Source organism: Passer montanus, unplaced genomic scaffold (assembly GCF_014805655.1).
Source record: "Passer montanus isolate IOZ18808 unplaced genomic scaffold, ASM1480565v1 scaffold12, whole genome shotgun sequence".
Taxonomy (NCBI): domain Eukaryota; kingdom Metazoa; phylum Chordata; class Aves; order Passeriformes; family Passeridae; genus Passer; species Passer montanus.
In genome coordinates this window covers 7,025,902-7,053,121 of record NW_024358722.1, presented here as the reverse complement: position 1 = coordinate 7,053,121, position 27,220 = coordinate 7,025,902, and the positions used below count along the sequence as shown (strand labels likewise).

At 44.9% G+C, this 27,220-nt stretch overlaps 1 protein-coding gene across 4 annotated transcripts in view; it reads left to right on the top strand.

Moving 5' to 3' along the window:
• TTC7A (tetratricopeptide repeat domain 7A) overlaps nt 1-24,045 on the top strand; it is a 240,570-nt gene extending 216,525 nt beyond the window's left edge. For all 4 annotated transcript variants that reach the window (XM_039697785.1, XM_039697786.1, XM_039697788.1 and 1 more), the window contains one exon: nt 22,547-24,045. In XM_039697785.1, coding sequence (XP_039553719.1) covers nt 22,547-22,768 — 222 coding nt within the window. In that variant the 3' untranslated portion in view covers nt 22,769-24,045. The remainder of the gene's footprint in view (nt 1-22,546) is intronic.
• Nucleotides 24,046-27,220: the final 3,175 nt, after the last annotated feature.

The following is a 27,220-nucleotide window of genomic DNA, read 5'->3' as shown; positions in this document are numbered from 1 at the left end:
TTGGTTAGGCTGCTGCTCTGCATCGCCTTGTGGAAATTTCTCTCTCTTCTTCCCCTGAAGGTGCAGAGAGAGATTTGTGCAATTAAAGAGGGTGCCTATGTTTGTGTAGATCACATGCCTCTTTAAATTATATGAGGCGGTTGAGTATCTCCTAGTGCATGGCCTAAGGGAGGAAATGAGGTAAAATACATTGACTTGTTTCAGAGAAATTACTGCTTTGATGTTTTCATAATTAGCCCAGTTCTTCCTTTGCTTGTGTTCACCTGCTCAGCATTTGAGTAAAAAGGGCAGACTCATGAAAACATCAGTTTTCAGTTGCTTCGCTTACCAGGCTGCACCTGCTTTCCAAGATTGTCACCAGCATAAGAGACTGCAAATAAAAATCAACTGGAACACAAATGGCAGCATCTCAGTACTGCCAAGCTGTACAGTGGAGATTATTTGTTTATGCTTTTATTTACCAGCATTGACTAAACAAAGATAAGAATGTAAATGCTATAGCAGAACTTCCCAGACAAGATTCCAGGGGTGATAGGAGCTAGCACTTAGCATTACAATATTAGATACCAGTGTGGAGAGATGTCACTGCCCTGTTGCTCCTGTGTCATACTAAGAGCAGAGCAATAAGAGTCAGATCTGTGGAGCTCTGTGTGAGGTTTGCTACTTTATGCAGGAACATTAATATTTTAGGGTTTGATTCATTAGGTTTGCCTGTGTGAGCTTTGCTCTGATCCCTCAAAATCTGAACTGTGGTTAATGTGACTCTGAAGGAGAACCTTATTTTGTGAGCCATAGTAAGATTTACAATGAACCAGTCGAGCTCCACGTAAACTCTGAACTGAGTGGGGAGCAGACCCCCATCTCAGCTGATTTTGAATGTCAGTGTGCATGGTACAAGGCTAATTGAGATACACAGAAACTGCCATGTGCCTTTTTTAATTGCATTTAGACAAGATGTACAGTATTTGAGTCAGCTCGGCAGTGTTCCAGCTGATGAAAGTGTTGCTGTTACAAGACACCAGTGATGATATATTAAGTGCTCTTAATATCTTAGCACACATGTCATGAGGCACGTTAGAATCACAGAAGAATTCAGGTGAGAAAGGACCTTTGCTATGGAGGTCATCTGGTCCCACCTCCTGCTCACAGTGGGGTCAGCTTCAAATGTTTGTATTTGATATAGGTAGCTCAGGGCTCTGTCTGGCTGAGCCTTGAGTATTTTCAAGGATGGCTATTCTGCCATTGGTCTGGGCACAAGTTCTGGTGCTGCATACTCCTTGAGAAGAATTTTTTCTTAGTAGCTGCTCAACCAGAATTTTCCTTGCCATAACCTTACTCTGTTGCAGCCTAGCACCTCTCAGAAAAGTTTGGTCCTGTCTTTCTTTCAGTCACCCATTAGATAGCTGAAGGTGACATTTGAATCTCTCCTTAGCCTGGAGAGGAAAGGCTGAATTAACGTTTCTCTCTCAAATTCTTCATAATATCATGGCTCCCCAGCCATCTCAGTGGCCCTTCATCCATCCTTCTCCAGTTTGTCATCATCTTTTCATCACTGGGGAATCCAAAACTGGTGAGAGCACTCCAGATGTGAACCAAATAGAAAGAAATGCTTAATTTCAGTCTGCTGTGGTGCATTACCTAATTCAGCAGGGCCTTGAGTACTGCATGGGTGCCTGCATGGGTGCTGTGCTGTTTCATGCTCACTTGTCTGCCAGCATCCCTAAGTCCTTTTCTGCAGAGCTACTTTTCCCCAGTTGGTGTCCAGCCTGTACAATTGCATGAGGTTATTACATCCCATGTGCAGAATGTCACTATTCAACAAATGCAGTTCCTCCTAAAGCTGCAGGAAGACTGGGGCACAGAAATGACAAGCAAGACCTGTGTTGTTAAGGGCCAGAGACGAATCACACATAATGACCACCTACAGCAAGTAAAACCTTTACATTCAGAATAAGTAGAAAATTGTTTCTTCAGTGCTTAAATAAGATATAGAGCTGCCATCTCTGAGTTATGCTGAGATTTTGGTATCACGACTGAATTTCTCAGTAACTCTCAGTGCCCTTCTTACCAGAAGCCGCACAGTGCTTAGGTTTGGGGCTTCTTAACAAGTTAGGCCTTTTGGGAATTCACCAGCTATTGTAAAGGTGTTGGAGAAACACATCTTTGGTAGGAGGCTTCCTGATGTGATTTTATGCTTTTGTTGTTTATTCATAAACAGGTGAGCTGTTAGAATGGTTCTGTCATCTTGTGTGGCCTACAGCAGGGCCATAACTTATGTGGTGTTATTGTGTGCGTGTCTCTGTGTACACACATGTACATCACAGCTACAGGAGGTATAATATCAACTGGTTTTAGCAGGCTCAGATTTGGTTATGAAGCCCTAAATGGAAGGAGCATCTCCTGAGAACACTTGAGTGGCTGGGGTCTGGTGCTTTGAAAAGGGGACAGGACCCCAAGGCTGTTTGGGAAGTGGGCTGTGCCCCAGTATAGTGCAAAGTAAGAAAGTATGAGCCAGATTCCAGAGACTTTCCTTGCAGAAATAGCCAGTTTAGGCAGGAGTCTCGGTTGTTGGAAGAGTGAAGCTTTGTTTGTAAGCAGTTAGTGATCTTGAAGTGATTGGAGTGGGAGGCTGAGTGAGGGCAGTGCTGGGCACCTGAAATGGAGTGTGGTGAGTTGACCTTTGCCACCCCTTTAAGCCCCCACACTACCAAAACCTCACTGTGTAACCCAAATACTGAGAGACACTGGGAGACTGCCATCCTTGCATTGGCTCCCATGTGTCTGGGCCTGTTAACCCTGAGGGTCAGGAGAAGCTGCTCTTCCATATTGTAGCACAGCACGTGCTGTTGCTGTTCAGTGGTAAACTTATTCTTGTGGTCTCTGTCTCTCTTTGTGTTACAAGCAACAGTCCCTGTCCTTCTCCACAACCTGCCAAGTCTGTCTGTGTCCTGCATTAAACATGACATGAACCAGCACTGAAGAGGCAGAATACAGCTGAACCATGGAATCGTTTAGGTTGGAAAAGAGTTCTGATAACACTGTGTCCTGCTGTTACCCCAGCACTGCCAAGTCCACCCCTAAACCCTGACCCTGAGTGCTACATCCACACATCGTTTAAATATATCCAGGGATGGTGACTCCACTGCTTCTCTGGGCAGCCTCTTCCAATGTTTGGCAACCCTTTCATTGAAGAATTTCTTCCTAATATCTGACCCAAACCTGCCCTGGCACAACTTGATGCCACTTCTCTAGTCCTATCACTTGTTACTCAGGAGAAGAGACACCTGGCTGCATCCTTCTTTCAGGTAGTTGTTGAGAGTGATAAGGCTTTAAATATATCCAGGGATGGTGACTCCACTGCTTCTCTGGGCAGCCTCTTCCAATGCTTGGCAACTCTTTCATTGAAGATTTTCTTCCTAGTATCTGACCCAAACCTGCCCTGGCACAACTTGATGCCACTTCTCTAGTCCTATCACTTGTTACTCAGGAGAAGAGACACCTGGCTGCATCCTTCTTTCAGGTAGTTGTTGAGAGTGATAAGGCCTTATCTGAGCCTCCTTTTCTCCAGCCTGAATAACCCCAGGAATCCTACTGCAGGAACTCCTGGACTGCTTCCTGTCTGCTGTGTTGTATTTCCAGTGGACATCTGGTAAGTTGAAGGCCTCCACAAGAATGATGGCTAGTGATTGTAAGACTTAATCTTCCAATTGCTTATAGAATATTCTGTCTGCCTCTTCATCCTGATTGCGTGGTCCATAACAGACTCCCACCAGGATATCTGCCATGCTGGCCTTTCTCCTGACTCTAACCCTAAACACTCAACCCAATCATCACCATCATTCAACTCAAGGTAGTCAAACCCCTCCCTAATGTACCAGTCCCCCCCACTGCCTCTCTTGCCTTGCAAAGCCAAGTACAGCCCTTGTTCAGCACATTTGGCATAACATACCACCCTGGCTAAACCAAATTGGTAGTGAAGGACAAACTATGAATTGCATCTAAAATAAATTCTCAAGCTGCTCTGAGATTGTGACAGATTTTTAAACCTGGAGAAAGATTAGCTTCATCCTTATGTAAATACTCCCCTGGCCAGTGTTTCCCAAAGCAGCTAATGGTGAGCAGGTTTGGCACTTCTAATGGGATTGAGAGCAGTATTATTCCCCTGCATCTAGCAAAATATATTGAGCTTCTGAAGATGTCACTGTACTTCATATAATTACTTTTTATAGTAATTTTTTGTGGCAGATTGGCCAGCAGAGGTGTTTTGTCATTGAGGCTGTCACTTGCAGCTCAGCAGAGCACAGGAGTGACTAATACAGACAAATGAAGCTAGGTCACATTAAACAAATGCCACAGTGAAGCATTTCTACAGTCCTGTATAATCCCTCACTGCATTGTGAGGCTCAAAGCTTGATGTTGTAGGAGAGCTTATAGCTTTGCTAACACACAAGCAGACCCCACAGCATTTAAATCTTTTCTGAACTGGGATTATTTATGCGAGGATAGTTCAGGACAGGCTTCTGCAGTACAAGCAGATACCAGTTCTCCAGTGACTTCAGTGAGAGTAAGAGATTCCACACATATTTCATGCACATTAAGAGCAAAATTGCCTGCAGTATTGTCGGCACTAGGTTCATGGACCATTTGGTATCTTGTTTGCCTGAAAACCATCTTGCCTTGAGAGCAAGAAGAGTAAATAAATGTAGAGAGAGACCAGTAAAACACAGAAGCCCTGGAGAATTCTGGGCTTCAGGAGCAGAAACCCTCACCTTAGTATTCCTTGCTGTTCCTGGAATACAACAAATGTGTTTATCAGGCAACCTTGAAAGCTCAGGACTGCTTTCCACTAATGATAAATGATTGTGAAGTATTTGAGATAGGTGTTAATTTCACATTTCTTCAACTTTAAATTATTTTTTTAACCTCATCATAGTCACCAGTGATTAGAAAAGTTTCTTAGCTCATAGGTTTTGTGTTCTCTGAAAAATTCTATACGATATATTATTTGCTGGCTGACACAGCAAGTCAGACTAACTTGAAGCATATATAATTTTAACTTATCTCTTACTTTGAATAGTGAAGGAAGAACAATCAAAGGAAGTGGTTTGCAAGTAACCCATTGTTTGAAATTAGCTTTCCCAAGCCAGAAAATACAAAATAGAAGCATCGAAAATAGCAGCATCACAAAGTAAAAATGGTGTATATGTGAGATCCTTGAGCCAAAAGACAGCCTATTTTTCATGTATTTATATTTAGCTTGGTCAGCTGCACTAAGTGATTTTATCAATGCAGCTAGTCTCTGGAATAAGAATGTTCACATAATGTAGTGCCAGTGCAGGCAGCAATGACTAGTCATGATATATACATGTAGCACAAGTCCTTTCAAATCAAATTTACACAACTAAAATTCTACAATCAATTAAGTCTCATTAGTCTTGCACTACTCATTTTCACTCTCACAAGCTGTCATCAAACAGGGACAGAAGAGCAGCCTTGTTGGAATTGCAGCCCTGCTATTTTTGCATACTTTGAACTAGACAATCTGCAAACTTTTTCCATCTCAGTGGTCATAGAGCCTGTCACAGTTTGAGAAGAACCAGGACTGCTTCTCCCCATCTCCTATTAGAAGAGAGCTCCCTTTAAGAGAGACTTCCTTTGCTCAGATACCATAGATGGTGAAAAGTGAAACCTTTCAAATTAAAAGGAATTATGATGACTTTTAGGTACCTGTGGCAGAATATCCCAGTGCTTGGGGCAAGAAATAAAAGTCTGTATCATACCTTTAACACTAACCTGGGCCTGAGATGTTTTTCTCAAGGACAGGACAGCTGTGGGTGTGGATGCCACCCCCTTCCCCAGGTGACTAGGACTGCTGCATAGAGCTTTGACAAGCCTAAATAGCCTTGCTTGAACATTGCAGTCCCTTACTGAGTGCAACACTAGAATCTGATGCTTCCACAGCTCTCCCAGTATGCTGGGAAAACTTCAAGAGGTAAACCAGGGACAAGATAAAACTAACTCTCCCAAACCAAAGCCACTGTGCTTCCGGTAATTCCCATGCAAAGTAGAAGAGGTAAAGAAGCCTTGAAAGTGCCTGTCTCTCTGCAGTGCTGTACTATCACATCTAAAATGCTGTTGGTAGTGCTTTTACACCACAAATAGCCAACTAACAGCAGTATGGTCAGCAGCAGTGGCCTCACAGCAAAGCATAGGGGATGGCCAAGGTTAACAAACACAGCTAAACAAGCAGTCCAATGCCTTAAAGAGGGTGAGGGAGGGCCATGGGGAGATTTTTTATATTACTGTCCAAAAACATGAGGGGGGTTTCAACACCCAGACAGCATACAGACTTAAAAGCAAAGGAATTTCAACTGCAGTAAAGAAGGTAGGCAGTGCATAGCAGGTGTAAGTTTAATTTAGAAATAAATGAGGGATTTTCTAAAAATGCAATGAAAGTCTGCAGTGGGTATAATCTGAACATGACCTGCTGTGTCCTCCTTTCAGTGTATTGTGATACACTGCATTGTCAGGCTGCTTATCATCAGGAGAGCATGGTTTTATGTTCAGCTTTATCTCTGTTATCCTCCACACCACAAACACCCCTAAATCAATATTCGTGTACTCAACTTCATGTGTTTGGCCCAAGCATCTTACACTAGTTCCATCTGGAGTTATTTTGCTTCATGGTGATCTTGTGAATGATTTCACCCAGCCATTAAAAACTAAACTGTCAAGTATACCCTGGCAAAGTGCTTTCCACTCTGAGCAAGGTCAGTGCAGAAGCAGGACTAAAGAAAAAAGCCTATTTTCAGACTTTTCTAAGTGCAGCAGTGTCACATAGATTTCTCCATAAGAAATTCTGCAACTGTCCATCAGAGATAGCCAGCAGCAAAAGCTGGAAGCAGAACAGGAGCTGGGGGGTGGGATTTCATTTTTGTACTGGGCCAGATCCTCAGAACAATGAAGCCAAGTGGGTAAAAGCAAAAGACATGTTAAGTGAAGCGAGCTGAACTGTTCCTTCATCAGTGCCTGAGGCCCTCTCAGTTTACACTGCATTTAATTCAGTCATTTTGGGCCCCAGTCCTGCACTGATATTAAGAGGGTGACTTTCTCCACCCTTGCCATAGTCCATCAAAAACTCCAGACTTTTAACATCCTGAAAACCAACCTGGTTACTCTGAATTTTTGCCAATTTTAAACCAAGCCTGAACAAAAGTGTTGTTATTTAACTTGAAGCTCCAGTTTAAGAAAAAATGAAAATCCAATGTTGGATGTGATAAACTCTGGATCTTGGTTAAGCTATACCCTAAAAATCACAAAATGGAGATGATGTCGAAAATCTTCAACCAGCCTCACCCTGTTAAAGCTACTGAAGTTTTGCCTGCATGTCCTCACTGGAGCTGTAGCTAAGGATTTAGTAGGTCTGTGTATGTTTAAAATTGTCTCCAGACTACTTGAAACTGGAGGCCCAGGATCTCTTCAGAGCCACTGGGCATTGTTTTTATTTGTTTTCATCTGTGCATGAATTTCTTTGAAAATACCCAGCAGAGCAATAAGAAGGGATTGTTTTTAATCTTTAGAGATGATAGCATGCTGTTATGCATCAAGGACACTCAAAAACAAAGCATCAGATAAACTGTACCAGGAGATTTTTATTTTTTTTTTACCTCCAGGCTTTTCCAAAAATAAATACAATCTGTATGGGGCTTGCTGTTGATGATCTATAGGTTCGGTCTGCCATCTCAGAAGCATTAACGCCACCATGTTTCAGACAATTTACATGTGTGAAAATGCAGCTGGATTCTGCCTGTGCCCAGCATCCTGGGGGAGAGTGGTCATTATCACTGCAGGGACAGCTGGGACCTGGCCTTGAGCCAAGACCTTGCTTAATGCAGTTAGATTTCAGTGATACAGAGTGGATTTTACATCCCCTTCTCTGGGAGAGGGTAGCGGAAGTCAGAGTTCCACATCCTACAGCCACCTGAGTTTAAAACTAACGTGTGCATTTTTTGTGTGACTCTGGACAGCACAGTGGACAAAAGAGTGCCTTTTGCCATCAGTTATTTACGTAGCTGCAGATTGATGGTTTCTCTTGTTTGAGCTCTCTTCAGCAGTATCCTTCCCTGCCTGAATGAACGAGGTTATAAAACACAGTAATTATAAATCTCATTGACTGCCTTGCATTCAAGGGCGTGTTCCCCCCAAGCATTGCTGTGAAGCGTGTTACCCAGGAGACTGTCCTGTACAATCCAAAACAGAATTATTCTGACCCAGTGAGCTTGTTGGAGGGGAGAACATTTGGGATGCTGACCTGCTGCCTCAGCACAGTAAATGCATTTTTCTCATTTCACAGCAGGGCAATGCCGCAATACAACAGGGCCATTACATTCAAGTATTCTTTTGAGGTATGACTTACATCTCACTGACAACTGCTGGCTCCCTAAACATGCAGAAAGGGAGCCTAGGACAGCAGTGATAAGCCAGAAGTCCTGCTGACTATCCACACTGTTATAGCAGCTTTCTCTGAAGGCTTGGTTGTCTCAGACCTTTCTGGGCAAAACCATAAATGCCTCAGACAATATAACACAGTATCAATAAAACCCTTTCTTAAAATGTTTGAGTCAGGCTGTGCTCATAAAACAGGTTAAGAAGAGTTTAGTGACAGCTGGCTGTTCTGTCTTGCACTACAGATCATGGTATGCTTCAATACCATCCTTTGCCTTGTGATCTGATTGTAGTCAGGATCTGTACAGGTACCTTCCTTGGACCTGAGGAGTTTAATATCAGCATCAATCCTCATATCCTACAGTCAGGAAGCTGCACAAAGCCCTGTCAGTCGCCCACTCTTGCAAAAGGGCTGTAAAACCTCTGATGCTCTGGAGGAAAAAAGAAAAAAAATAAATAAAGCACTTCCTAGAACGGTAGCAAACACAAAGCAGGCAGTTGCCATCCATTTTCTCAATTACTGTCTGCACAAAAGGAACACAGTGCTGTGTGGTAGCCTCAGCAGTTGCATCCTCTGTGCTCAAGTAGAAGCAGGAGATGAGGTGCAGAGCAGTCACTCCCAGCAGGTGTGCAAACCAATTGAATTTAATTAGAAACATCCTGCTGAAAATGTAAATGTTTTACAAGTACATCATCCCCATCAGGGGCTGCTGCTGCTGGAGTCTGTGTTTTGTTGAGCCTTTGACACAACAGCAAATGAAGATGCCCCTATCCTCATTTTCTGTCTCCTGTGCTCCCCAGACACCATGGGTCTTTTCCACATTGCTGCTTCCCTGGGTACCTCAAAGATGAAGGCTGGTTCATTTAATATACCCATGGCCATTACTCCTGGGACAAAAGCAAACCAAACTCATTAAAATGAAATGGCTGTGCTAGACTAGAGAATGGATACTGTGCTGGAGGTTTTATTGCTCTGTAAGCATTCTGTTCACTCTGTACTGGTAAAAAAGATTTCATGGTGTTTGTTATTTTGTTTTTCTTGCTTAGGACTCTGGGCAGTGCTAAAACGTATCTTATGTGTGATTGCAGCTTCTGTTTAGGCAGTCGAGTTTTTTTTACTGGTTTGCTGAAAATCATGAGAGATTGGTATTACCCACTTAACTGATGATCAAGCAGTTCTCTGGCAGCTCTCAAGAAAGTTTATTCCAAATACAGTATCCATCATTAGACTAGTGCCAAACTATGTAACCACCAGAATAGCTGGTCTGTAGTGCAGGCAGCTTGGGTGCCATCTAAACAAGAGATACTCCAAAGAAGTTCTTGGTGGGTTCAAACCTGGTTCAGTCATTAGAAGATGTCTCCTTACCTGTTCCTGGAGAGGGTTCAACTATTTTTTCCATTCTCTTCAATTAAGTGATGGACTGATGAGCCCATGCCTGCAAGGGAGGCGTGCAGATGCTTTAGGAAATGACGTGTGTGGATTCTATAGTTGGCAGGCTGTCTACAGTCAGTCCTTTCACACAAAGAGAATTAGCTATTCCTCCCCGCACATGGCTTTTAGACAGCATTGTGCTGCTTTAACATTGCTCAGAGCTCATGTAGAGCCATGTAGCTGCCAAACTGACAGCTCCTACAGTGCTTCTGTGGGAGCAAGGACTCCTCTGAATGAAGTGCAGCTGAATAGTTCTGCAGCTGAACCAATTCTCTACAAATCCCACGTGCTTGTATTTATGTGAGATACCAGCACCTCTTCTCACTACACCTACATTGCTTCTAAAACTAAAATGCAAATATTAGAATATAAAGCTAGATAGCTTAACCACATGCCAACAAAAACCATTACTGATTGCTTTATTTTGGCTAAGTATTTTGATCTCGGGTATCTGTCTATAAAAAAGCATTGTATCACTTTGGAGTTTTAAACAGTTGCAGAAATGCAGCCAGATTCAGATGAAATATGCTTGGTGCTTGGATGAGTAACATTTTTTTCATGCTTGACTTCCAGAAAGATCACTGCTATGGAAGTGTCTGGTGTGCTTATTACATGACAATTAGCAGTTGTTTCTCTACTGACAGATGTCCACATCAAAAAGCACTGATTGTCTCTTTTGTTTGCAATTTTAGAGATACCATAATCAAGTAGCTGATTTCATCTCCAGGAGATGTTGTCCTTTGCACCAGAAGCACAGCCTCATTGCCTAGGCTCATGCCAGGGAAAATCAGATTGTGAAATATAACAGCATATGATTTATGTGGAAGTTTAGGCCCTTTCTCCCTGTGCAGAATTAAAAATTGCAGTTATTTCTGTGAGAAGATCTCTTACCCAAGATAAATGAGCAAGCTGTATTTCTGCATTTTGTTTACTAAGGAACTGTTTGAACAGTGGAGCAACATAGAGTATGCACACATCATACTGGTAGTATTGCTCATCTGGGACTAAGAAGCAAGAGAAGGGAAGGGAAGAATTTTAAAGAGGGGAAGAACAACTTCACATGAACAGATTCCAGAGAACAAAGTTCACAAATTCTCTCTGCGCAGCTGCATCACAGAACATGTCTCAAAAGAAAGCTTCTTAGAATGTCACAGACAAAATAGTATTATTCAGATAATTCAGGGGGTAAATAGCTGTTTCACATTAGTGCTGAAAGGAATCCAGTGCAAGCCATGACCTAAATGAATATTTCTGCCTGTTATCTAAAGGCCTGTCCTCTAGCCTTTCCCTTCTGCAACCCACAGAAGTTAAAAGGAGACCTTGCATGAGGGTTTTTGCCTGAGGTGGGATTGTAGAATGATGTGCTGTGCCTGGCAGTGTGATTTTGAAACATTTGCTAGCAGGCAAAGGTCTCTGGGAGCAGACATGAGACTGGCAGGTGGGATTTAATAGCAGAGATTTTGTGCAGCTGCCAAAAAATCATAACCCAGATGCTGGAGCTGAACACATGCTGCCTGATAGGAATGATGTTCTGGGTAAAAGAGGATGCCAGCAAGTGTCTGTCAGACACTGACTCTGAGCCCAGCCCTGCCTTGCCTTGTCCTTTTCACAGCACTGACTGTGCATCAGTAACTGGCTGGCCTGGAGGTGTACTGCATTTTTTCATTATGCTGCACCCGGAAAGTACCTCACAGAGGCAAATTCCCTACTTACCATCTGCTTCTCTCTCTCTCTCTCTCTGTTTTTTCTTCTCTGCATGAGATATCTTCTCTGAGCTCCTTATTCCACTCACACATTCATTCTGAAAGGTACATTTTTATTGTTCCTCCTCAGGGACCATAGTCTTCCCAAGACATTGATCTTCCTTACTTTTTCCTTTGTCCCTGCTCTGTTGGAGGTCAGTTCCCTCTCTGAAAGCAGTAGCAAAGAGACAGCAAGCATGCATGCATTAAAACAAAGAAAAGCACAGCCCCAGATCAGTCATCTTTTACCCTTTCACAGCCACCCTGATCAGCAGGTAACCAGGACTAGCACTGTATCCAGGCTCTAGGAGCCTCCACAGACTGACTGGTGAGTGACATGCTCCCACACTCTAGAATAAAAGATCTGGGCAAAGCCAGCAGCCTGCAAACCAGGCCAAGCTCTTCACCCTTTCTGCCCAAAGGAGGAATTTCCTAAAAATACATGTCCTGACATACCACTGAGCCACATGGCACAGTGAGTGCAATCCTATTTTCAGCCTGCTCTGCGGGGTGACATAGCTAGTTACACCTCCTTCCAAAAATGGCACATCAGCAGCGCAGCACTTGCTGGTGGACCATCAGCACAGTCTCCTGTGGGATGGTGCTCTCCACTGGAATTCCCCAGCAGGTGATTGCAGCTCGTTGTATGTAAGGCTGTGGTGGCAGGAAGCATCCCCAGCCATGCAGAGGGAAATCGGGACAGCTGCCTTCTGTCTGTCAGTGCACCAGCAGTACCCTGCAAAATCACACAGGTGGGTTATGGGCTGGGCTGGAGAGAGCCACCAAAACTAATTCTAATCTGACCCAAAGAGAAACTCATCTGATGGGTATGATGCCTGTCCAGCACATACCTTTTGCATCTCCACCAAGAAGGACAACAGTAGAGCAACATTTGGCTTTTGGAGGTGATTGGTAGTCTCCTTCCAAGCCATGGCTGGTTAGCAAATTCTGTTTTCCCAACTCTGAAGCTTATTGCAGAATCCCAGGAATGTTCCTGTGCTTCAGATATCCCAAAATAACTGCTCTAAGCTCTCCTTGGGGACAAGCAATCCTTAGAGCAGCCTCTTAACTCAAATTTTTGTGTTGAAGCAGCTGAGCTTGAGGGAGAGAACTTGGCTTTGCTTCTAGTGACTGGCTCCCAGAGGAGAAATGAGCATTTTGCGTGTTCACGTTAATAAGTTTGTGTGTCAGCTCACTCACTGTCCAAGGAATTGCAAACACTTTGTTCTCCTCGTTTCTGTTTGCTGCAGAAACCGCCCTCCCCCACTGCCATCCTCCCAGCAAATCCATTAGTTAGCTGGCAGCTTCTGCAGCCCAGCCATCGGAGCAAATCCCTGGCAGTGCGGCAGGATCAGCGCTCCTGAGCACCACTCAGGAGCTGACAGAGCCCTTTTGCTGGTTTGTTGCCCGTTCTCTTCCTCTGCAGTTCCAGGCTTCCTTCCTCCATGCAGAGGAGACAGTGAAGCTGTCACAGACGAGGTGACAAGTGACTCCCTGACACCGAAGCCATCGCTTAGACGCTCGGAGTGGCCATTTCCTCTCGTGGGAGAACTGCAGTTCCTGTACCAGCGCAGGGCAGGGCCTGCTGGGGCATTTGGGGTCGCTGCAAGAGCAAATCTGATCCAGTGCGCAGCGCAGAGATTTCAGTCCATTAGCGGGAGGGCCGGTGCTCTGCTTCTCAGAGGTGGATTATCCCCGTTTCCAGGGAATCTGCAGCTCTTGTTTATCTGTGCCAATCACTTGCTTTTCTCTGTTATGGTAAGTTATTCTCCATGTCCCTGAGGTGCTCATTATCACTTTCAGGCTCTGTTTATATAACTTTAGAAACCACAGTAAAATCCTGCAAGACAGGACTTCCCAGCTCTTCTCTGATCTCTTCTCCAAAGTGTGTGTAACACTTTATGAGAGATGAACCCAGTACATTTCTTAATCCCATTGAGATCCTGGGGTGGTTCAGTCATCTCTGCAGAATAAAACTTGCATCCAGGTCTAAAGATGTTATCCTTGGCCTGATCTTAACATGCAGGAGATGCTTCTCCACTGAGCTCCAACCTGATCTTCCAGATAATTACTAGCTTTAGTTATGGTTTCCTATACACAGGCCTCGAGATAACGTAAGCAGTATTGTCCTCCTGTTGTGCTTTGCTCCAAGATCAAATGAAAGCCTACAAATTGTAGTAGTCAGGTTGGTCTGCAGGTGAACTCATAAGTGGTCTTTCAGAGAGTGCTCAGGGAACTGTCAAAAGGGAGAAGGGGTGGAATGACTATTCCCTTTATACTTGAACCTTCAAAAACTATTTTTCATAAACAAGGAAACCAGTTATAATTAATTTAAATTCTGTGCTATTTAGGCTTCTTGTTATCGCAGGACAGGAGCGAGTCACAGACTGTGGTAATACAGTAAATAAAATAGTGTGCAGCACAATAGCAGAGTGTGCTGCCTCCTGGTACATAAGACACAGCTGCACAAACAGGAGCGTGGGAATTAGCAAGACTTCCAGGTTTTCAGCAAGCTGTGCTGATACACACCGAGCTGGCCACAGTCAAAAGAAGGAAGCAGAAGTCCCTTCTTGCCAAACAAATGGGAAACATGAAAACATCACAGCTCTCTGGTGGTGCTGGAGCTTCCATTTACACTAAGGTTACGTGCAGTATTTATCAAGTCTTTACTTTCTCAAGGAGTGTCTTCATTAATTCTCTTTCGAGCATGTAACAGAAAATGCAAACTGTAATTCGGCAAAATCTCTTTGTACATGGAGGTTTGTGATTTAGGAGAGATTCTGTGTTGAGAGACGATAAGGGCACATACTCCTTGGGGGATCAGAGGCACTGGAGCAGAATCTGGAGGCACTGGCTGGACCACAGCAGTGTGTTCCTGCCCAGCTCGCTGTGTTTCCCAGCAGCTCGGCTAAGCTTAGCGCTCAGCTGCGATGCTGCACACACAGGCTCCGGCTGTAGTTGGGTAGTTGTGTGCAGGATGTCATTAATCACATGCTTTCCCAGAGACTGCCAGTAGTGGAAAACTAAGCAAATTAAGATATTTTAAATACCTCAGCTCTCCTTTCAGGAGACATCTGCTGTAATCTACATTGGCATGCTGTGTGCTTCTGTCAGCGTGTCTTTGCTGCACCGTGCCCCTCCTCAGTGCCATACCAAATGCAATACTTGCTCTGGCCATAAGTTCTGTGGGACTGGGGCTCAGAGACCCTCAGCAGAGCTAAAGCTGTTGCCTGTGAGAACCTGTTCATGATCATATATTCAGACAAGATGTACTCTGTATGCAGAGGGGAGTAAAACATGCTTGGGAAATGTGTACATCAGCCCCTCCTTTGTTGCAAAGCAGTGCATTAAAAACTGGGGAAAGATCCAGCACTGGCACTGGAGGGATACCTAAGAAAGCAGAAGTTCCCTATTCCTCAGCCATAGCACACTGTGGACACTCAGATTAACTGGGTGTCCAATTCTTAAGCCTAGACATTCCCCAGCTATCTGCAGCAACATCTTGTTAGGTGCAACAAAGCATAGGCACCTGCTTACTATCAAAATAAAGGCAGAGTTTTTACCCCCCTGGGGCCATGGGGGCACCTAACAGCAGCCCTACCCTCTTAAAAACATTGGCTGGAAGTCAGCATGTACTCCCTGGGCACAAGAGAGGCAAGTTCTCAAGCCTCCTTAGCCTGAGAGCACTTAAACCCAGGACTTCTGTTTCTCAAATCTTGTCCCTTGACTCTGTCCCTGCTGTCGGAATTGTTCCTGAGTAATGACAAATTATTCAGTGCGAAATGTATTAGCAGCCGATGGAGCACAGCTACTGCTTTCTAGTCTAGTGCTTTAGCCAGCAGGTCACCTGCCACTCTTCAACATCCTGCATGTGTGTTACATGCCTTTTCTCTCTTTGCTGATGGTTATCAGTTTCAATTCTGCACAGATTTTGAAATACTTGGATATATTTGGCTGAATCTCACTAATTTCAACAAGGCTTTCTGCCAGGGAATCTGATACAGTGCAGAATTGGGACCTTATGTTATAAATTATGTGTTCTAAATTGTTATTTATGATTAGTTTGGGACTTTATTTGGTGCATATTTTTACAGACGACACCACGACCTGAGTCATAGTTGAATCACCTGTGTTCTCTATAGCAACATTACTGTGACAACTGCTAAGATCAGGGCTGGGAGAAACCTTTCCTTCCCTAGGAAAAGAGACTGTGAAACAAATACTGGATTTAGTTACTCTCAGATACGTGGCTGAGGCATCCTGTTAGGTTTCCTTGCTTCCTGCTTCATCTCCATGTAGGTCTCAGCAAAGGAAGAACTGTCTAGAGAATATTCAGCATGCAGCAGATGATTCTGCTTTGCATGAAGCTTAAGTGACGACAATCCAACAAGGCAGAAAAACTCTTCATTCTCCCTAGGCTTGTATGAGCCTCCCTGTGAAGAGATCAGAGCCTCCTGGTTTGAAATGCTGCCTTAGGGTTTGCTTTTTATGTCAATAAATGTTTTATCACATTTAAGCTTCAAACACAGTAGAAACATCCCTGCTAACATTTGATGAACTCAATAGAGACAGCAAGCTTGGGCAGAGGGCAGTGTGAAGCATGGCTCAGTGCTTCCCTTCTGTGGGGCAGGGGGTGCCTTGGCCTCACAAGGGGCCTGAGCCAGGTGCTGCCTTTGCAATTGCTCACTGCCTTGGAAAACACAGTGGCAAGCTAAGGGGGAGGATGTCCCTCTCTTCGGGACTTCACCACTTTTGGTCTTTCTTCTGCTTTTTCTTCTCTCCCTGCAAGCTCTCCCTGTGATTGATGATATCCATGTGCCCAGCTCTCCGGTGGGCTTTAGTCGTCACTGTTTTCACACTCAGGTAGTGTGTCTCTCCTGGTACCTCCTTGCAGTCTCGTTTCTTCCCTTCCCTCACACTCCTCTGTGGCACACAAAGAGGCTGCAGTGAAGTTTAAACAGCAAAGGCTGGGCTGCCTTTTGGTGCCTGCAGTACTGGAGCTGAAGTCTCCAGGCTGAGCCTACTGAGTTAAAACCCACAGGCAGTGCACAAGTGCTACAAATCATGATGCAGTCTCAGGTTTTTTGCTTTTCCCCGCACTTGCCAGTTCCCCCCACCAGTCCTGTTCCTTCCTTTCTCCTTTCCACATTCTGTGTTTTGCGGTGGCCCTGCCTGCCTTCCCTCTCCTCCCTTCTCCTTCCCCTCCTCTGCTTTACCAAATGCAGCACTTCAGCATCACTGACTGACAGGGGATGCAGCAGCTTGAGCAGAGGAGATGGGGGGGGGGAAGGAAGAGGAGGAAAAGCTGCTCTCAACAAAGGAGGCAGCAGAAACACTGAAAGACAGGCTTTCTCCCAGAAGTGAATCCCAGTCATCCTTTGTTAGGGCAACAAATTAAGATGTGGTCTCTAACTCAGTTCAGTGAGAGGACCCTGATTGCTCCCTGTACTCCTACAGTGTCTTTTCAGAAAACAGAGCTCAAATGTATAGCTCAGGTTCACCATAACCTGGACTGAATCAGCAAAATGGGTGATCAGCTATCCCCACGCTGCTACTGTGTGACTAAGTGACAGCACAACAAAAACTGACTTCACTGCTCACAGCTAAAAAAAAAAATCCTGGCTCTTCAGAGATGTAAAGGTTGTGAATGTAGAGGGAAAGAATCACAGAGCAATATGTTTTTCTTTATTCTAGGAGACCTAGGATTTCCAGGGTTAATCTTCGCCATTTTCTAAAAGGACACTGATATTTCATGGTTAAAGCAACAGATTTTGCTTACAACTTATTCTGATTGCTAAATAATTACAGAAGAGTGTGTTGCCCTGTAGCAGTGCGGATTTTTCTGTTACATGAGACTGTTATCACCAAATGCCAAATGCATCTTGAAAGGCTTTTTGTAGGGTTCTGCTGAATAAGCACACTTCTGAACGATCACTTTTCTGCAGCATGCCCTGCTTTTGCCAGCTGCTGATTACCCTCCTCCTAACCACAAGTGACATGTCCACATTACAGATTGGAGTAAACAGTAAGGATACTGCATTTACCTTGAAATTAATTAAATAATGCACTTAAGGAAACCCAGCATCAAAGTCTGATTAATTCTGGAAACTTCTTGGGGTATTCAGACAATAATAGGCAGAAATGCTGTGCTAAATAGAGACAAGCATCAGAGACAACCTTGCTTTGGAATTAGAGTCTTATGCAAAGAGACAGTGAGAATTTGCATTTAATGTGATTATTAAAATGCATTTGTAAAGGAGAGAGTCTAGTCCACCTATACAGATTCTCCAAAAATGAGATGACCTTGCAAATGCAACAAAAAGCAACCTTCCAGAAGTGAAACGAAGTGTTTTTCTGGACATCTCTTTCCAATACAAGCCCTAAAGGAAAGAACAAGCTAATCCATGCCACCTATTTGGAAGGAGACAAGTCCCTGCAGCTCATCAGGTGTTTGATCTAAACATTTGCAAAGGAAGTTTTGATTTTCATTACTAAAAATAAACTCCAGCTTGTACGTGAGGATTATTTTGCAGTCTTCCATAATGTCTTTCCTGCACTATTTTCTGGGGACTTTAAGAGCTAACATTTAAAGAGGTTTTGTCAAACTCTTAAGGAAATAAAGACACAGGTAGAAATTTCATGACCTTCCAAAAGTGAGACATCAAGTGTGGCTTATGTTCGCTTTCTTTATTAGTGAAAATTGAAAATAAGTCACTTTTTTTCTCATCTAACTTAAATTGAAATATGGCTCTCCTATTCTAAAACAAAAATAGCCTCGCTCAAGTATCAGTTACTAAGTATCACATCACTGAAGGCAAGGGAGTCCAGTCCAGTGTCACCATAGAAGTGGTTTAGGTTTTGTTTGTTTTGCATGCAGACGAGGTCAAAAATACTTTTGAAAAAGCTTCCCATAGGCACCCTCTGTTCCCTGAAATTAAAAACCATCAATTCAGGAGTCCAGCTGTCAACATAAGGCACACTAAATCAGCAGACCAGATTCGCTGTCCCCTCAGCCTTCGTACCCTGCTGGACTGTCCGGCCTCGCTGTGCCGAGCCCTTCACCTCAGCTGAGCCTCTGCAGAGCTCTCAGCTCTTCTTTCACTGTCTGGCTTGTGCTCTGCCCTCTGCACTCTGCCTCTGCTTGCAAGAGCCAAGGTACCTCTTCGGACCTCAACAAGAAATCAAATTCATTTGTGGAGGGTACCCTCAGACCTTCTCGAGTGAGTGAGTGAGTGAGTGAGTGAGTGAATTCACAGCCCAGCACTGTGCAGGGGTTGGTGCAAGCAGGACATGAAATGCCTGTGTGTGGCTGACAAGGGGCTGGGCTGCCCACAGCAGTTTGAAGGAAAAATGATTCCCACTCACCTTTTGAGTTGGTTTGGGATTTTTTTACTATTTATAATACACTTGAGTTTTAAAAATAAGCCTGTCCTCATTGCTCCTTAGAGTCTGACTCAGTACCAACACCACTGACAGAGAGGGCCATACTTAGAGGTACTTGTCAGCTGTGGGAGGAAAATCACTGGGCAAAACAAGAAGTGCCAGTGCTAGCCAGGAGGTGGCAGAGGAGTCAGGCTACCTTGTACACCAGTTTCTGCATTGTTTTGGCAAAAAGACAAATAGAAACTGAGGAAATACAACAAAACCTAGTCCCACCCTCCATCTTCAGGAATAAGAGGATGAAACCCTTAATCACATTCCTGCTTGTATTTATACTAATTGCTCCTCTTCCTGAGATCTGACTTTATGAAATTATGCATGCACACCAAGCAGATGAGTTTCCATAGAAACTCAGGAGCTGAACTTTCATTAGAAAAATCATTTTAAAAAAAATCTTCCAGATAAAAATGCAAATTGCCTGTCAGTGGGTGGCTTTCTGAATTTAGATATAATTTTTTTCTTTTGCACTGTAGGCAGATTCCAGCTGGACCTACATAGCAACAACATGCAGGCATTGTTTATAGCAAGCCAGACTCCATGGGGAAATGAGAAATTCAGTAGCAAGGAGAAGCTCTCAAGTGCAAATACCTCAGAGAAACAAAAACTCAAGTGCTCAGTGCTGCATCTTCCTGAGGCTTTGAGGTTTGCTCAGCCTCCAGCTCTCAAAATGCTTGTGGTTTGCAAGGAGCAGTGTGGGGAGGAGGGGAGAGAGGAAATGCAAAACCAGAAACTCTCCTGCACACAGAATTAACGATGTTCAACCTGTCCTTTAAACATCAGCAGCATATTTGTGCCGCTTCAGTTAAGCCTTGCTAAAAGGCTGACACCATCTGTCACAGCTCACTCTGGGCAAAGGACTAGGTCTGTGCAGGGCTGGGGAGTGTTGGCAGACCTGGGCTGGCCAAACCCCAGGCTCCACTTGGGCTGAGGCCTGGAGCCCAGGGTCATGTGCCCACACTGCCTGGAAATCCAGGCATGCGTGCAGGAAGAGGGCATGGGGCTGTTCTTCATCACAAGGGGGAAGCAGGATGGTGGCTTGCCTGGGAAGGGCCATGGGCCTGGGCAGCATTTGGCACCAGCAGTTGTGCATGCAAGCAAGGAGAAGGTGAAAATCTCAAAGTCCTTTAACAAATGTTTCTTCCAAAAACATAGCAGTTTTTCACATGTGCGGTATATTGCAGCATCAACAGGAGGCCTTCCCCTGGCTGAAAGCCCTGAATACCAAGGAGGGAAGTTCTAGGTGAGCTGCGCTTCCTGGTGGGCATCCGGCCCCGGTGGGCGCAGCAGCTGGGTGTGCAGAGCTCAGTGCTCCTCCTGGGCCTCCAGCACAGGCACAGCAAACGCTGGGCAGCCACGGCAGGGAAGCCACACCAGGCTGTGCTTCTTGACCAGCAAGGGCACGCAAGGGAGCTGTGCTGCACGAGCAGTTTACGATGAGGTGGATTTCACTGCAGCATTGTTGAGAGGCGCGAGATGTCAGCCGGGCAGGGAATTCCCCTCCTCGTTGGAGAGGGATGACAGGCAGCAGCTGCTCGGGCTCGCTGGCCCCTGTGCCTCCAGGGCCAGCAGCCCTCTGAGAGCACTGAGAGGCTGGATGCTGCTTAGTGTCAGGGTGAGGACAGCGCTGGCTCCCCCGCCACCAGAGAGCACAATCGGCTCTGCTTGGTCAGCACAACAGGAAGAGATCTTAGCAAGAGTGGGTTTGTGGTCGAGGACAAACTTGAGCTGAGATAGCTCCTGTCTATTCTTGGCTCAGCAGCAGATTTGCTATGGCCACACTTCTTGCCCTTTCTATGCCTCATTATCCCTGTCAAGCGGGTGACTCAAATTATAATTGCACAAATTCCTTCCAGTCTGCCATTACGTGCCTGCAGTCATCTCCAGGCAGCTACCTCCAGGGGAACCAGCCTCTCCCACCAGGGAACCTCTGTGCCACCCATGCCTGCTCACAAGGGGATTGTAAGATTGCACCCTCTTGCCTTGTCATTTTCCTGCATAGAGAGGAACCTAAAGGAAAACCACCCCCACTCCATCTCTAAATGATCAGATTTGATACTGGCTTGATTATTCAGGTCAAGGTTATGGGCAAGAAGGAGGCAGTGAAGTTTTTCATAGCACTGCCAATATTTGATTAAATAGCTGTTTCTTAATATTTCTCTCAGGCAAATTAATGTGTTTCTGCAGGTATTAGTACTATCACTGGCCTTAAGGATGCTGATGCACGCTGTATTTAATGGTACTTTTGTGAAAGCAAACTAAACAAACCAGAGGAAAAATCATCTCTATTTCTAAAAGCATTACCATTCTTTCATCAGAAATTTACTTGGGTTCTAATTGTTGGAGATTTCAGGTGTCTTACACCTTTTCATATGCACTAAAGACAATTAGATTAAAAATTAAGGTAATGCTTTTCCTTATATATATGCATCCACCTACTACGTTGTCCCAGGAGAAGCATGAAGTCAGGCAGTCATCTCACTTGCCAGCATTTCCATGGGTGAATGTGGGCAGAGGCCATGTGGAGCTTGGCAGGTGACATGACAGTGCTGGCTGCTTCTTCCAGAGGCCACACCTGGATGAAGCTGGTGGAAGGTTCATCCTGGTGTGTGCACCTTCAGCAGGAAGCAGAGAACTGCCACGGATGTGTTGTGGCCTGCAAAGCCCATGTGACCATCTGGGCTCAGTGTGGTTGACTGCTGTGTAATTAGCAGGGAGCCTGGCTCATTAGGTGCTTTGTGGGTTCAGACACATCCATGAAAGCCCTACAGGAAAGCATGTTCTTCCTAACACTTCTTTCATCCTCCCCCTCCCATTCCTTCCAGATGGTTACACCCACTTGTGTCTTTTCTTACCCTAAGGACAGCTTTTTAAACAAGGTTCCTCCATCCTTCTCCTCCCCCACGCTGCATTAGGATCTACATTGAAGTGCAGGAGGACAGAGCTGTTACATCCCATGCTGTTGCATACAGCCTGCCCATAGAAGGCTCGGAGGAGACCACATCCCTCTGCCCCCTGCTTGTTGAGAAGAAAGATCTCAGTGTGGTCAGGATGTAGGGATGAGAGACTTTACTTCAGCCTCAGCTGGGAGTTGCAGATGTGCGGGAATGAATTCAGATACTGGCTGTAGTCAAACCTGTGTATATTTTCTGGGCAGGGAGAGAGGGATGGTTAAAGGGCCTGTAACCCTTCTTCTGTATAGCACCAGTAAATGTTCTCCCAGTAACACACAGCAGGAGCACTTGCAGAGCTGAATCTGAATCTGCTTTTTAAAAAATTATTTTCGCAATTACTCTTTAAAGTGGACATCACTATCAAAAATCACAACTTAACAACTGATCACTTTCATTCTTCAGAAATAGGTGGAGATGCCCCCTCCATAGGACTCCTGTGCCTGCACTCATAGGGCAGCTTGATGGGAGCTTGGGGTCCTCCAGTTCTTCCTCTCTTCAGCGCTGTTGTTAACTGCTCCTCACTTGTTTGTTGGCAGGGCCTGGTGCTGAACAGACTTGGGCGGAGGGAACTGGCCCAGAAAGTCCTCAGAGATGCCATCCGGATCCAGACCACCAGCCACATTGCCTGGAACAGCCTTGGAGAGGTCTTACAAGCTCAGGGGAAAAACGAAGCAGCCATCGAATGTTTCCTTACTGCCCTGGACCTTGAATCCAGCAGTCCTGTCATTCCATTCACCGTCATACCCAGGGAGCTCTGAGGCTTCTCCCTGCAGCTAAGCACTTTCATTGCCTGGACAGACACCAAAACCAAGCAGATCAACAAAGAAGCCCAACAGAAAAGTGCCATTGTAACCTGGAACTGGGCTATGTAATTCCAGGATGGGGCTCAGGTCTACAGGCTTAGCTTAGACAAGCCAAACTGAAGAAGAATTTGCAACAGGCAGGAACAGAGAATGCCTTTTTCTTCACAGGTGCCTGGCTAACCTCCTGTTCAAGTTAATAGCAAGGCTTATTTCAAAGTGCTGGTTCAAGGTGACTGTGGAAAGATCATGCTAGGGTACATCTGTTCAAAGCACTTGCACCTTTCAGTGTTCATTGAAAATAAAACCCCCAAGCCCTGAATTAAAGCCCAGAAATGCTCTAAATAGGAGTAAATTCACCAACTAACTTGAGCAAGTTGTGTTTAAGTATGTGGCTGTCTCCCCACAAATCTCACAGGACAAGAATGACAATTGCACCAAATAGACATAAAATATATGCTGTTTACAAAATTATTTAATCTATTTTGATAACCCTTTTTCCTGCCTTGCTTTTCTATGCTGTATATGCTCACTATATTTAGTGTAGCACTTGCCTAGACCAATTTAAAATTAAATTTTCGTTTTAAATTAAAAATACTTTTTTAAAAATAAAGCTGCTATTGCAGTATAATTAACAAAAGCAGTAAGACCAAAGACCAAATCAGTTCACACTTGAACTGTTATTAAAAACACATAAATATCTCCACTTACATATTTATTAAAAGGCCTTACATGAAGTAACTAATTATAAGCTCTGAGCTTCATTCTTATTAATCACCTATTGCATCAGTTTAGTGAGGAATATAGTGTTTACCAGTGTATAGTTACTGAACTCTGTGCTCTACTGCATTACCATTCCTGGCACAAAACATTTTCATCTCCATCTTTTGATGGTGCAAAAGAAGGCAGTGGTCTTTTAAGGGAAAGTGTGCTGAAGGCAATATGGGTATATATGAACTGCTTCTTCCTTAAAACTAAATATTTCAATTGTCCATAGAAATTTCACAGTAGAGGTACGGAGTTGAGCCTTCAGTGGCATCATTTTGCATCTCCTATCAGATGTATTCTGATCCACATGGCCTCCCCATGGCTGGCACAGCCAGGGAGGGGACACAGCCCCTGCTAAGCTGCTCCTTAGCTCTGTGTGGCCTTCCCAGGGCCTTGGCAGTGAGGTGGAGTGATGCAGCAATTTGCTGCACTTTTCTACAAAAAAAAAAAAAAGAAGAAAAAAAAAATGGCCTTTGCGCCCATTTTTGTCCAAAGATTTGCGACTATTTCATAAGTAAGTTTGCACTAAAGCACACTTTGTACTATAATTCTGTCCAGTATTGTGATCCACTACTAGTTCACTCTGGAAATAATAATATCCTCAGGCAATAAATAAGATGGGGTTGTTTCTTACAGAGCCTGAGGCTCTGGCAGCAGACTTGAAGTCAGTGTTGTTTACAGTTATTTGGAAATCTGCAGGCTAATGAAGAACTGGGCCCTTGTGCTGCTCCCGGCCCACAGCCTGGGAGAACTCCCGCCCAGCCTTCCCTCAAGATGCCTGCACCGAGGGAAGCACACTGCTCTCAGGTTCCTCACAGCAGCCTGGTGCACTCCAGGCCAATATTTTTAGTTTTCCCCCTTAAATGATACAGATGCAGTAGCCCAGCTTATTTATCTGTTCACTGAGGGATTCCAGATCTGATGTAGGCTGATTTTACTCCAGGTGAAAGCAGCCCAGCCGTGAACGGTGCTCAGCCCATGAGTCCTCTGGCTTTCCAGTGCCACGCAGGCACCCAAAAGGACTTTCTTAGGCCAGGGGCAGGTTTCCTAGGAGACGGTGTTCCCATGCTGCATTCCTTGTTTGCAATAGCACCAGCAGCAGAGGAAGGAGTAGGTGTTAAAGTACCAGAATTAAAGGAGTTTCATGAAGACAAAAAGATGCAGCCAAGACACGTTTTGCTGCGCAGGATGCTATGAAGTCTCACTGCACTGCGGGGGGGAGAGAGGGAAGGGGAGGGGAAGAGATGCTGTTGTTGACATAATATGTAAATTGTGACACAGGTGTTTTAAGCCCAGTTTCACAGTCAGATGCAATCTGACAATAGACTTAAGCAGAGATATATATATAGAGATAGATATTATATTCTGGTGTTTGTTGTGCTCCACAGTTCCCAGGGTGGGAGCGAGCCCTCTGTGTGAGACACAAAACAAGAGCCCGTGTGGCCGCGCGTCGCCGCTCCGTTGTGCGATGTATATTTGCAAAGCACTGCCATAGCAACTTCTGTGTACTGGGCAGCTATTTGAGTGCAAGCTGCGCATCCACCTCTGCCACCAAGGAGCAGCTTTAAGAGGTCTGTAACGTAGCTGCTCTGTGACCTGGCAGGAGGGTGCCTGTTTCCCAGCAGCAGCTGAAAAGCAAACACTCACAGATCCATTTGCTTGTGCACACGTAGCTTGTAAACAGCCACCAGCCCATCACCTTTGTTGCAATCAGGCAAACAGCATCCTGATGATAATCAGACTTGCCACAGCACTCATCTTCCTGGAAGAGGGGCAAACATTAATGAATACTTTGAGTGCATCAACAAGTCAGATGTTGCCAGGGTGGTCCCATCTTGTGTGTATTAATGAGTGTTGCTGGCATTGGAGTCTCAGTCCTAAGAGCCTCTGCTCCATGTGTGGCAGGGAAGATGTGCCTGAGTAAAGGCCACCATCAGCAGGAATCAGAGGTTTTTGGTACTCTACCAGCTCACCACACCGCAGCTCCCACAGGCAAAGTACTTTGCATACATGCTGGACTCAATCCCGAGATTTCCTGCATTCTTCCCAGAGGATGCAAAGTATCTCTTGGCTGGAAGGGTATTGTATTGGCTTGAAATGCTCTGTACAATGCAGGAAAGAGAGTGGTTGTTGCAGACTTACAAGTGCTTTGGGGGTAAATCCTCCATCTATATTTGTTAATCATGCTCAGCAAACAGACGTCTTCCCAAACTTACATGCTACCTCTCTCATTCAGCATGGATTTTGTTCACACTAACAGATACAGAAAAGAAAGACAACTGCTTCAGACAAGCCTGTGTATTGTAGTATTTATTCAGATAGCAACGTTGATAAATCTGATAGACTTACTTCCCTGAGCTCAGTAATAGGCGTGGCAGGGAAGCCTGGCATGCTTAATGCTCAGGGTTTGAGATTTACGAACAGAAGATTTACATCCCATCTCTCATATGATTATTACAGATCATAAGTAATGGAAGTTTGGGGAACAAAAACTTTGGAGAACCAATCCTGCAAGTTTTAGCACTGACTTGAGTCTTAACAGAGTTTTCTCATTCATTAGTTTTGAAAGAGGAAGGTAAAAAGCCCACATCATTGCCTAAAGTATCACGGTCCTCTTGTTCTACCACAAGGTTCTTTTCCATTTTTTGGCAGAGTGCATGCAAAAAGAAAAAATAATTACCTTCTATTTTCCTGTTGTGCAGTAAAGGAGTGGTGTGTGCCGTTGCCTTTGACCAACAAGGAGGATTGCACATTGTAACAAAAGTGACTCTGCCTGCAGGATAACAGAAGGAGAAGCCCAGCAGGCCAGGGAACAGCTCCCCTCCCTGCCTTGCCCCGTGTACAGTGTCATTAGCGCCCCTGGAGCAGTTGGTTGTGAGCATTCCCCCAGCTGAGGTCTGCCCACCGTGTGCTCATTCCGTACAGGGAGTACCGCGGAGCGCGGATCCTGCGCCACGCAAGGACCCCGGCCGTTTCTATTGGAAACACTTCGTGCTGCTGATTAGCACAATGCTTCAGAAGTGCTAATTATCTTTTCTTGGTAATGACTAATAAATCCAAATGGAGAACAGTCCTGGAGGGTGTTTACTTGAAAATTCACTGGCTGCGTACCAAAGCAGGCACAGCACTGGCTGCTGCAGTTTGAATTACAGTTATTTTGTCCAAAAAATGTTCCATTTTCAGGGAGACTTGGTAAAGAATGAGTTTGGCTAGTTGGTATTTCTTTTTAATGACAGCAAAGAGGGAAACAATTCTTTTTAGTGAAAAGACATCACTGCCATGATCTTCTTTCAGACAAACCAACAGAGATTTGATAGTTGCAGTTCAGCCTACAAGAGGAAGGCTTCCCAAAGCAACTGTGCTGCAGCAATAATTCCCTCTGACTCAATTGTATTACAGGCATATTTGACAATTATGCAATGGGCATGTGGAGCTGAGACGTCTCTCCCTCCTTATTTGGCTAAGGGGAGCTGCTTTGTGCCCAAAGGGACAGCTGTGGCACCCATCTGGGCGCCTGTCAGCGCTGCCCTGGCGCCTGCCACCTGCAGGGTGGCTGCTGCCACCAGCCCAGCGGGTCTTGTTCTCCAGCACCCGTCACTTGTGCTGGGTCAGTGACCCTCAGACTGCTCCCTAAGCCTGGCT